Source organism: Sus scrofa, chromosome 4 (assembly GCF_000003025.6).
Source record: "Sus scrofa isolate TJ Tabasco breed Duroc chromosome 4, Sscrofa11.1, whole genome shotgun sequence".
NCBI classification, from domain to species: domain Eukaryota; kingdom Metazoa; phylum Chordata; class Mammalia; order Artiodactyla; family Suidae; genus Sus; species Sus scrofa.
In genome coordinates, this window is record NC_010446.5 from 124,572,871 (window position 1) to 124,585,949 (window position 13,079).

The 13,079-nt window shown below is 38.8% G+C and overlaps 1 protein-coding gene across 14 annotated transcripts in view; it reads left to right on the plus strand.

The window, feature by feature from the left end:
• EVI5 (ecotropic viral integration site 5) overlaps window positions 1–13,079 on the plus strand; it is a 232,808-nt gene that overhangs the window by 205,093 nt on the left and 14,636 nt on the right. The window contains exon 20 of one of the 14 annotated variants that reach the window (XM_021090218.1): window positions 8,420–8,429. The exons of 12 other annotated variants lie outside the window; for them this stretch is intronic. In XM_021090218.1, coding sequence (XP_020945877.1) covers window positions 8,420–8,429 — 10 coding nt within the window. Of the gene's footprint in view, window positions 1–8,416; window positions 8,430–13,079 lie in introns of all 14 variants that reach the window. One more of the 14 variants, XM_021090217.1, reaches the window with a different exon arrangement.

The window sequence follows — 13,079 nt, forward strand, 5'->3', positions numbered from 1 at the left end:
CTGAATTTGACCAGTGGGAGCTCTTTCAAGCTAGCTTCAGTATCTTTTTTTTTTTTAAATACAACTCCATTAGTCTTTGAGCATTTCTGTGTTTTATGGCACTAGGTGGCAAGTTTTTTGGTAGTACTTTACATCCAGTTAGTATAGCTAGATTTTCAAATGTAGGCAGTAAAACAGTGTTTTTAGTGTACTTGGCCCTCTGGACTCTCTGTAGCCATGAGTTCCATCCACATCTGCAAACTCCACCTTCCGCAGATTGAAAACATTTGGAAAAAAAAAATACATTCCAGAAAGTTTCAAAAAGCAAATCTTGGATTTGTGACAAGGCAGTTATTTATATAGCATTTCCATTGTATTAGAGATTATTTAAATTTTTATGATCATGTACAAGTCTTAAATTATACACACAATAGTTTTTCCCTCAAGCTTACTAAATAGAATCCTTTTTTAGAAAACGCTGTACAAGGGACTGGAAAACAAGCTTTCAACAAAATACGAATTCAGGCAGGTTATATGCAAATACGACATCATTTTATATGAGGGGCTTGAGCATCGGCTTTGGTACCCACGTGGTCCTGCAACCAGTCCCCCCTGAATACCAAGGGACAACTATCCTGATCTGGAAACTGCTTAATAAATGGTCCCATAATTACTCCATGACTATTACTTTGGAGACACACCTCTCAAGAAACCTCTTCCAGGGACACTGCATGTCAAATACCACTTGAGTTAGGAGAAATAAAGGCAGATAATAGTAAACGTTGCTCAAGAAAATGCAAGCTAACTATAAAGCCTCTAGTGACAGGTTTTATAGTTTCTTCTAGCAATCCTTAAACAGATTCAGTTAAGTAAAAGTGAGACTCCTCGTTCTTTCAGCCTCCCTTGGAGAGATCATCTAATAGTAAACTCTTACGGAGTTCCCGTTGTGGCTCAGTGGAAATGAGCCCCACTAGTGTCCATGAGGATGCAGGTTTGATCCCGGATCTTGCTCAGTGGCTTAAGGATCTGGCGCTGCTGCTACCTGTGGTGTAGGTCACAGACGTGCCTCGGATAGGGCGTTGCCGTGGCTGTGGTGTAGGCTTGCTGCTGTAGCTCCCAATTCAGCCCTTAGCCTGGGACTTCCATATGCCACAAATGTGGCCCTAAAAAAAATAAAATGATAATAATAGTATACTCTTAGATCTTAGACATGAGAAAAATAAAATATAAATGCTTAAAGCCATTTCAACAATATGTATGATAGCAATAAGGTTTTAACATGACCACAGTATCATTTGTTGACATTTAGAGTGATACTAATAGGATGTGCTCAGAGATTTCATTCAGCCTAATATGGGGCAACCAAAATGAGCTGTGATTTTAAAATCCAATGAGTTTACTCTTATACTCACGTTTCAAGGACTTGAGTATTCATTTTTTAAGTTTTCATTTATTTGAAAGCTAATTATTCCTACTCTTCATCTAACTCTTAATTTTTTCTTCATTATCATGCCACTTGTAAACACATCCAGAAAATAGAGAGAAAAGGAAAAATAGGTATCCATGCAATTTATCATGTTCTTAGTAGCACTTCTGGATTTTGTTTGTTGTTCTTTGGGTTTTCCATCTGATAGGTTCAGTTTTGTTTCTGAATTCTTGTGTCTTTGTTCTCCAACTTACCACAGATGGTTGAGAAACTGTCATCTTTAGAGCGGTGGCCTTAGGGTCAGGAATCCTGGATGCTGGGTCTAGTTCTGCCTCTGATTCATTGTGGGACCTCAGGGTACCACCTCACTTGATGTATTCATTCAGTCAGGGAGCATTTGGACATCATTTGCTCTCAGGCCTTGTCAGTTTCTGCACCCCAAAACAGTTATACTACATGACCTTCCAAGTCCTTTTCATCCCAGTCCTGTGCTCGGTGTACGAAAGTTACAGTCCTAATTGGGGAGGGATTTCAGGCTGGAAAGGAGAGCCGTCAGTATGGGCAGTGCTGCGGCAGAACCGGATGGTGCCACGGCCTAGAAACATGTAAAGGTCTCTGGGCCTGGGGCTGCCTGAACTCTGTATTGAAGGAAGCGAGGAAGATAGCCAGGACAAGGAGAGCAGAAGGATGCTTTAGGCAGAGAAGCCATCATAGACAAAGGTTTGGCGACAAGAGCTCAAGGAGCCGCTATAAAAGTAGGAAGGAAATCAGTAGGTAGAGGCACCTCTAAAACCAGAGAGACACTTCTTTTTTCTTTGTCTTTTTTTTTTTTGATCCCTGACCCGGGGCTACACCCACAGCATATGTAAGTTCCCAGGCTAGGGGTCGAATCAAAGCTGCAGCTGCCAGCCACAGCAACACCAGATCCGAGCTGCGTCTGCGACCTACACCACAGCTCATGGCAATGCCAGATCCTTAACCCACTGAGCAAGGCCAGGGATCACGCTGGCGTCCTCGTGGATGCTAGTCAGATTCGTTTCCACTGAGCCAGGACAGAAACTCCTAAAACCAGAGAGACACTTCTGCTCATCAGTTTGGGTTTAGTGTGTGGTGCTGAATAAAGTGTTTAGAGAGATTGATAATGATGGATGGGTAAAGCTTTCTTAATGAAGCAAGAGGAGATCCATAAATATAATCTTCCTTGATTATGTTATGATCATGTTGAGTTGTATTTCTTTTAAGATCTTGTTCCAAATGATGTATTTGAGAGCCAATTTGAATCTTTTCAGTCTTTATTTAGGCCACACCTGAGACACATAGAAATTCCTGGGCCAGGGATCAAACCTGTGCCGTAGGAGTGGCCCTAGCCACAGCAGTGACAATGCCAGATCTTTAACCACTAGCCTACCAGGGAATTCATTTGCAGTCTAACATGAGTATTCTTTAGCTACTACCCATCACGCTACTCAGTAATTCACACTTTTTAGTGCCATTTATTTATGTATTTTAAATGACTGCACCTGCAGCATATGGACGTTTCTGGGCCAGGGATTTTTTTTTTTTTTTTTTTTTTTTTGTCTTTTTGCCATTTCTTGGGCCACTCTTGCAGGATATGGAGGTTCCCAGGCTAGGGGTCTAATCGGAGCTGAGCTGCCAGCCTACGCCAGAGCCACAGCAACGCGGGATCCGAGCCACGTCTGCAACCTACACCACAGCTCACGGCAATGCCGGATCGTTAACCCACTGAGCAAGGGCAGGGATCAAACCTGCAACCTCATGGTTCCTAGTTGGATTCGTTAACCACTACGCCACGACGGGAACTCCCTGGGCCAGGGATTGAATCCGAGCCACAACCGTGACCTGTGCTGCAGCTGTGGCAACACTGGATCCTTTAACTCACTGTATCAGGCCAGGTATCAAACCGACACCTTGGTAGCAACATGAGCCACTTCAGTAGGATTCTTAACACACTGTGCCACAGTGGGAACTCCAGTTGCTATTTATTCTTAAATATAAGTCCAGTTTCTTCAACTGTGCCAAGATTTTGAAATATAGTCATTTTAAATACCTTATTTTCTTTTGCATCAGGTGGTTCAATTTTTAAATGCTAGTCTTTTAAAGAAATAATAATGTAGTATTGACAGTTTTTCAAACCAGGAACATTTGAAAGTATGCTCCACAAATTTATTAAGTGGTGAATAGCTAACTCTCTCAGATTTAAGAAAACTAAAAACTCTATCTTGTGGTTGGACATCTTTAGTGCAGTAAATCATGTGCTTTTTCATGGGCTGTATCTCACAGATGCAGTTGGACTTGAGATAATCAGATTTTCACTCCCCACAAGCCGGACAGCTGAAAATGTCATACCAATAATACGTGTCAGAAACTCAGTGCTGCTTTCCTGCCTGTCTGATTTAAGTTGTTGTGGTCAGTCTGAGGAACCTGTGATATGATAAGATAGCATTCATGAGGTCATGTGGTTTGCAAGTGCCCAATCTCAACTCAGCAGCCTGTGAGCACCTCCGAATGAGGAAGAGAAGGATACGAACCTTGCCTGTCTGCAAGCTTATTTTGTGTCCAGTGGCAAAATAGTGTGGGTGTGTGGCTCTATATGTATATTTTGTATTTTTAAAGTCATTTTTCCTTTGGAGTTAGTTTTCGCTTCTAAAAAAAGTAAATACTATAAATAAATGCCTTCGTCTCCTTTAACTTCAGTCGAAAGCGTTCAGTACTTTCTTGCAAATATTTTCTGAGGTCTAGAAGGTGACCGTCGTTTCTGTTTCTCTTGAGGGAAACACTGGATGTGGGAGCTCAGTGATGTTGATGAAATTTAATTAAATTTTCTACATTTCCTATTAGAAAAGTGTTTCTTTTCAGGCTGACAGTATCTCTGTTAGAAACATATCCACAAAATGGTTATCATATATATATAAAAAAAATAGCTTTACTGAGTTATAATTCACGTACAACACAGTTTGCCCGTTTGAAAGTGTACAGGTCAGTGGTTTCAGTGTATTCACAGACTTGTGCAACCATCACTCCAGTTTTAGAACATGTCCCCCCTTCCTTCTTTCTTTTCTTTTTAGAATATTTTTATCACTCAAAAATTAATCCCGTTTCCATTAATAGTCACTCCTCATTTCTCCCAGGTTCCCTTCCCCCAGCCCCAGGCAAACACTAATCTACTTTATGTCTTTAGAGAGTTCCCTATTCTGGACATTATATTTAAATGGAATTATACAATATGGGGTCATTTGTGACTGGTTTCTTGTTCTTGGCATAATGTTTTCAAAGTCCGTCCATGTGGTCACACGTGTCAGTGCATCGTTCCTTCTTATTGCTAGTAATAGTCCATCATAAAGATATACCATCATTTATTTATCCGTGCATCAGCTGATGGACATTTGGGTTTTTTCCACTTTTTGGCTGTTATAATGCTTCTGCAGACAGTCATGTATAGGTTTCTTGGTGAGCATATGTTTTCATCTGTCTTGAAAGTATACTCGCTGGCTCCTACAGTAACACTATGTTTAACCGTTTGAGAAACTGCCATACTGTTTTCCAAAGAAGCTGTACCACTGATATTCGCATCAGCTCTTGGTAAGTTTTCCAGTCTGTTCCCTTCCTTGTCAATACTTGTTATTCTCTCTCTTTGATTATAACTTTCCTAGTAAGTGTAAATATCATCACAGTTTGGTTTTGACTTGTTTTCTTGTGATGGCTGATGATATTGGACATTTTTTCCTGTGCTTATTAGCCATTTATGTCTTCTTTAGAGAAGTATCTACTCACACCCTTTACCCATTTCAAACTAAGTTGTCTTTTTATAATTAAGTTGTAAGAATTCTTTCATATTCTAGGTACAAAACTTTAGATAAATGATTTAAAATTTGGTTGATTGGATGGACTGATAAAATCTATGATTTAGTTTTAGAGAAGAATAATTCTTCTTAAGGATTCAATCCAGATAGAAAAGAAATACTTTGTTTTATGAGGATGTTTTGCTAAAGGTTGAATTTTTTCAGTGTGTCGGTTAAAGGTTAAATCAAATGAAATGTATGTGGTACTTTGATGTAGCTTTAAAAGTTCAGAGTGAAACAAGTGTGAAGTGATTTATTTCCTGTAATTGGTCATAAATTTACATAGAACCTCATGTATTCTTAACCTCAGCACCATTGACTTTAGAGTACCTTCTAAATAATGTTAAGGTTTCGATTTTATCAAGATGTGTCAGCTGCCAGGAAAAGAGCAATGGCGGTTTCATTTTGTTTGCCCCAGTATATTGGATAAATCTAAGTATGCTCTATAGAAAGACTAAGAGGTTTTTTTTTTTTTAACCGTGAATATTTTAGTGTTTATCTTAGATCAAAAGACAGACAGACACTCCTTTTGGTTAAGTGGCATCATGATGTACATTTGGTTTTGTATCCTGATTTTTTTTCACTTAAGATACAATATAGAACATTTTCCCATGTCATTAAAGAGCCTTTAAAACAGTGATTTTTATAACCGTATAGCAGCCCTTGTCTAGATGTGCATCCTTTAACCATCTCATAGTAAACATCAGTACTGCTTCCAGTTTTTGTCCTTCTGACTCAAACTGTGATGAATGCATTTGTATGTAAGGCTCTGGGTGCACCCGACTACCTCCTTGTTGTGCCTGTGTTTAAGACACTTTGTGCATTTATGGAAGAAAAAATGAGTAGTATACGAGTTCTTTGTTAATGATTTTTATTTCTGCCCCCGTCTCCTTCTCTGGTATCAAACGCACAGTTTATATTTCTTCAATTCCAAACCTTACTTTCTTCCTTTTTCACTTATTGAAGTGGGTACATATTTTCTTTACTTCTGGCAATGTGAGTTTTAACTATTGCATTTTACACATTTAACATACAATTTGTTTTTTAAAAAATTTAAGTGTTTTATCTGTTTTATAAATGACTTACATGACTTAAAGACAAAAACATTTTCAGCATTGTCTGTTTTACATTATTGAATTTTTAAACTTCATCTGATTTTTAATTACTATAGGTCTAAATTTTGGCTCTTGTCTGTGTCATGCAGTGATCAAAAAGTCATGACCTCCAATTGATCGCTTTTATTGGTTTCTGGTTCTGATTCACTGGAAATCTTTTGGTTTGTGTGCTGATTGCTAGTTTTAATCTTCGTCATGTGCACAATTCAGTTTTTAAAGAGGTTGAAAATTGAGAATAAATTTGCATTTATTTTACATTTACATTTCCCATTTACATTTATTTTACATTTTGAAAACTATTAAAATTATTTTGTAAGGAATCCAACAAAATTACTGATTAAAATTTGGGGAGAAAAAGAGTAAGCCTCTGTAACTTAGACATATAAATCTAGGTCATTGGACTTTATGTCCATCTGCTGTTATAAGGTATAATGTATAGTTATGCAGATTTCTACATGTTATACATTACTTACAGAAATGTTACATTTAGCTCTGAAAGCCATAGTCTGTGTTTTACAAAGATTGATTCTACAAACCCAAGTGTACAAATAGGAGCTTTTCTAATCTGATATGACTCAGTCTTGGAAACTTACTGCAACTGTTTTGCAGTTCACTTGTTATCACATGACTCACTTCAATGGTTTAAACCCTGTCTAGTAGTGATCAAAGTTCATTTGGTTAGGGGTTTTTTTGGTGTGTGGATGACTTTTTTCCACTTTGTTGTGGATTGATTGTCTTTCAAAATACTCAATGCAGTCCTTCTTCTTACTCTTTTGAATCTCAGAAAGCGGTAGTTGCCTGCACAACTCAACCTCCAAGCATATACACGGGGACAATTTTGTAACTTGAAATAATATGCATGGAAGCACTTTTAACTGTCAAACATCATGTAAATACAAGAGTTCATTATTAATTCTGTACATGTTGAAATGGAGGAAGAATAACCTATGTTTCTTTTTAGAATCAACTGTAAAATCAGCCCTAAGTTTTTTCAAGTTAATGCTATTCTATAATGTGCAGAAAGAAAGCAGACACACAGAGAATGTGTTGTGTCTTCTGGCCACATGATCACTGACCCAAATGATCAAGGTCTCTTAGCCCAGGTTTCCTCGTTATTTATTAGGAAGCTTTACTTAAAAGCTGCATATCTTGGGAGTTCCCACTGTGGCTCAGCATTAACGAACCTGACTAGTATCCATGAGAATGTAGGTTCGATCCCTGGCTGCTTCAGTGGGTTAAGGATCCGGCATTTTCGTGAGCTGTGGTGTAGGTCACAGACATGGCTCAAATCCTGAGTTGCTGTGGCTGTGCTATTGGCCAGCAGCTCCAGCTCCAGTTTGACCCCTAGTCTGGGAACTTCCATATGCTGCACATGCAGCCCTAAAAAGCAAAAAATAAAAATAAAAGCTGGATATCTCTATAGCTATCACATTCTCTGTTTTCCAAAAGAAAATTATGTCTTAATCTTTAGTTGTTTGGCTAATGAAGTAGACTAAGGAGAAATTAGAAAAATATTTCTTGTATCCTTAATGGTTATGGCGTTCTTTGGGGCTTTAGAATAATCACCCCTGTGAGGTCTCCCTGCTCTAAACTTTTAATGTAATTTTTATGTGAAATAACTGTGGTCGTTTTTAATACTCTTCTTTCGTGATTGAATTTTTACTGTTAAGCTGTTAGAAACGCTGCTGTTTCCTGTCAAAACCTACGTTCATCAGACTATGAACATGACAGTTTCCTGTTTTTTATTAACTATGCTGCATTGCGTGCTGTATTGTTTATAAGTTGTAGAGTAGCTTACTTAGCTTACCATTTGCCTTTTCTAATTACTAAATACTTTCTTGGGGTGGCATTGCTTACTAGATGCAGAGAAACCCTCAGGTCTGATCTCTCTGATGATAGTCAAGCGGTTAAGATTTTGTTAACTTATTAAGTTGTAATGAGTATATCAGAATGTCTTAAGTATTATTTCAATGAATTCTACATGTTTTTTCATTTTTTTTTTTTTGCTCTGTCTCTTAATGCATAACATGATGAAGCAGTCCGCATCAGGTAAGAAACGGCACATCACCTGGGTGGCGTATAGTAGCCCTTCCATCTGTCCCTTGGAGAAGGAGGGTGCAGATGACCCGTGCCCGAGAGGCTTTACGAGAATCCTGCCGGCTTCTCAGTGCAGTTCGTTACCATTTCTTATGTGTCTACTCCAGTCAAGTCAGAATACTAAAGTTCTAGGATACAGAATGATTGAGAAATCAGAGTTCCGGTTGTGGTGCAGCAGAAACAAACCCGACTAGGAACCATGAGGATGCGGGTTCGATCCCTGGCCTTGCTCAGTGGGTGAAGGATCCGACATTGCCGTGAGCTGTGGTGTAGGTCACAGACGTGGCTCAGATCTGGCGTTGCTGTGGCTGTGGTGTAGACCGTGGCTACAGCTCCGATGAGACCCCTAGCCTGGGAACCTCCATATGCCACAGGTGCAGCTCTAAAAAGACAAATAAATAAATAAATAAATATTTAATTCCAGTGTTAAACCATATAATTTGGAAAAAACATATCTATAAAAACTCAAATATACATATAAGTGTGTGTGTGTGTGTTGAGTGTGTGTGAATCACTACAATATTAAAGTATTAGTGAAAATATTTATGCCTGTTGATTTATTTTAAATGGTATAAAAGTTATAAAAATGGTTTGTAAAAAAGCTCGTATTTTTAAACTATCAGTATCAAAATACCATTGGAAAACAAAAAAGAAATACTTTGAAAAATAAAGGAAGCAGTTTTAGTATTTTTGTTTAGTATTTTGTGGCTGAATTATTTGGGGTTTTTTTCTGGTGACTGTAACTACTTTATCATTACAAGGTCAAGCTACAGATCAATTCGGAAGCATATTTGAGAGGTTTTATTGATCACCTCTTTTGGGGATACAACTAAACAAATGATTGAAACCAAGAAACCTAATATGGATGGTGAGAAATGTTTGTTTTTAGATCTGTGCTCTTCCTTGTTCCCTGAAGATTTTGAGGCAGATTGCATGCGTACATATAAAAGTAACCAAATATTATGTTAGTTAAGCCAAATGAAAGTGCTGATACTTGACTTTCCCTTACAAAAACGGCAGTATCGTATGGTTCGGTCTAATAGTTAAAATAATTAGACCTAAGGCAGAATCTGGTAAAATCAGAATTATGACTAGCACACAAAAATGCATTTGGTGTCAAAGTAGGCTGCGTATTAGGTACCAGCACAAAGCAGGGAGCACAGCCTATTGAAGGTTCATGTTGTCTAGTAAGACAAAGCCAGACCAGTTACTCTTTTTCTGTTTCTTAACTTTGAAATACATTTCTTTTATGGATTCGTATATGGGACAGGAAAACACACTGAACCAGAAAGTGTTAGGCTAAATCAGAGCAATTTTATGATGGATTAAAATAGTGGACTCTAAGTATATAACTTAATGATCATCTGGTTGGAGCTAAAGGTAAAATTTAGAAATACTAGCAGAAGAATGAATAGCAATTTTGTGTCTCTCTAGCACTCTTCCATCGGTACTATTTCTCAGACTTTTATTTAAGAATAGACATTTTAATTGAAGTAAAAGATAGATACAGAGAAATCCTTAAATCCTAAGTGTTCAGCTTGATGAATTATCACAAAAATGAACATGCCCATTTAATCTTCCGCCTAGGTCAAGAACTAGAACCTTACCAGCATTTCAGAAGTCCCCTTGTCACTCCTGTCATGTACTGCCTAGTTTTTACCTTTAAGGAAATCATACAGAATGAATTATTTTGTCTTCTTTTGCTCAATGCAGTGAGACTTATCCATGTTGTTCCATGTAGCAGTAATGTGTTCATTCTTTTCTGTTACTATTTAGTATCTAATCTATGAATATACCATAATTCATTCTACTCATTTCTTTTTGGGGTTTTTATGAATAAAATCACAAACTATAAACTGTTATAAATGTTTTTGGTATAGTATACTTATTTCTGTTGTTTATCTACTTAAGAATAGAATTGCTGGGTGACTGTTACTATTTATTGTTCGAACCAGGGCTCTTTCGAGAATGAAAATAGTTTGTTCCAAGCAAACTGTTATCTAGGTTATTTTAGGTGTAGGGTGTGTAGATGTTCAACCTTGGTAAATGCTGCCAAGCCATTTTCCAAAGTGCTTTTACCAGTTTGCACTTTTTCCACCAAAGCTGCAAGAGTTACCATTTCCATGTCTTCACTGAGGTGATTAGACAGCCAAAAATTCAATGTCGTTATTTTCTAATTAGAACTTGGGATGAAATTTAATCAGTATGACCAGTTAAGGGACCACTAATGTGCTTTGATAACCAACCTAGCAGAAGGCAAGGCAGACGTTCTTTCGCGAAAATTGAGTTAATGTTACAGCACTTTGGGAAGTGGTTTGGGAGTTTACCAGAGCTTAACACAGTGACCCAGCAAATACACTCCTGGGTATATACACCAGAGAAATGAGTGCTTACCTTCACCGGAAAACATGTTTCAGAATGTGCCTGGCAGCCTTATATGCAGTGGGCTGGAGACAACCCAAATGGCCGTTAACAGTAGGATAATTAAGTTACAATGTATTCGCATAGTGGAATAGTACGTGGCACTGAAAAAGTGTGAACTACACCTGCCAACGTGGAAGAACCTCACAAACACAATGCTGAGTATCAGGATCCAGACGTAAATGAGTTCACACCATGTTTCTTTATATTAAGTCTGAGAACAGGCAGTGCCACTCCAGGGTGGTTGAGGTCAGAGTAGTGGCTACCTTTGAGGAATGTAAGGTGATCACTCGGAGAGGGAGGGACACGAGGGAGCCTCCCGGGCTGCTGGAAACATTCTGTATCTTGATCTGGGTGGTAGTCACATGGGAATATCCGTAAGTAAAAATGTATCAACCTGTACACTTAAAATCTGAGGGGTTAACTATGTTTTATCTAAACATTACCTTGAAACAAACATACTCTCTAATTTTTCTCAAGCAGTTTTGACCTTATAGCATTGCGGGCATAGAAAACTACCACAGAACATCTGACTTTTTTAACTGATAGTCTTTTTGGGGGGCAACAGTCTTAGGTTTACAGAACAGTTGAGCAGAGAGTACAGCGATAAGCCCCCTCAACTCCTTCCCTGATTGTCCCTTGTTATTAACATCTTGTGCTAAAATCTGTGTTTCCATTAGGATGCGCTCTTCATGTTGTGCGCCCTGTGGGTTCTTGCAGATGTATGACTTGTATCTGCCGCTACGGCCTCCTACAGCACAGCTGCACCTGCTGACCTGTCTCTTGTCATCCTTTCTTCTCTCCCTCTGAGCCTCTGGAAAGCACTGCCCTACTTCCTGTCTCCATCATTTTGCCTTTTCCAAATAGCATATAGTGGGAATCATACAATATCTAGCCTTTTCCAACTGACCTCTTTGACTTAGAAATATACCCATAAGATTCTTCCATGTCACTCCCCAACCCCAGCACTCCTAGCAGCCTAACATTAAACTGCTTAACAGCTAAATATTATCAGACCTCTCTCTGGCCTCCGTACTTGGAATACAGGCTTCATCTCTTTAGTGGGGCTTTTCAAATGTGTGACACCACATGGTACTTCCTAAGCAGAAGGAATAATTGGCACAGATTGAGTCATCTGGAGAGAAGCCGGGACCCTACTCAAAAGATCCGGAAAGGGCTCCACTCTTAAGAAAGGGGTATTTCATTTGCGTGTGTGCTTTAAAGCTCCTGACTTTTCCTGGAGGTGGTCTTCAACACCTGCCCAAAACTGGAGCGTAGTTACCGTAAAACTCTTCTGTTCTAGTGAGATAGTTTAGGTCCAAAAGACAGTAGACGGATGGTAATAGTACCAGTGCCTGATGAGCTAGTCATGGGGAATGTGTTTTAAATTATTGGTAGTGGTACCTAGTCATTCTTTTTTTCTCTATTTATTCTTAATATATGAAATTCCAAACATAATTTTGTTTTTTGCCCCTGCCATGGCATGCAGAAGTTCCTGGGCCAGGGATCCAACGTGAGCCACATTAGTGACCATGCCAAATCCTTAACTGCTAGACCACCAGGGAACTTGTTTGTTTGATAAATTTTTATTTTTTATTAAAGTATAGTTGATTTACAGTGTTGTGCCAGTTTCTCCTATACAGCAAAATGACCCAGCCATACTCACATGACTGGGTGTATGATGCACATTCCTTTTCTTTCATATTGCAAAAATCAGCCTAAAGTTATTAATCTAGGAGTTTCCTGGTGGCCCAGCAGATTAAGGATCTGGCGTTGTCGCTGCTGTGGCTTAGGTTCAGTCCCTGACCAAAGAACTTCCTCATGCTGAAGTCACGGCCAAAAATTTTAAAAATAAATAAATTCCTAGGAGTTCCCGTCATGGCTCAGCGGTAATGAACCCTACTAACAACCATGAGGACGAGGGTTCTATCCCTGGCCCCACTCAGTGGGTTGAGGATCCAGCATTGCCGTGAGCTGTGGTGTAGGTTGCACACATTGCTATGGCTGTGGTGTAGGCCAGCAGCTGCAGCTCCGATTCGACTCCTAGCCTGGGAACCTCCATATGCTGTGGATGCAGCCCTAAAAAGCAAAAATTTTTTAAATTTAAAATAAATAAATAAATAAATTACTAATCTAAACAAGAAACATCAAGGCATATTAGAGGCATTTAATCAGTGTAGC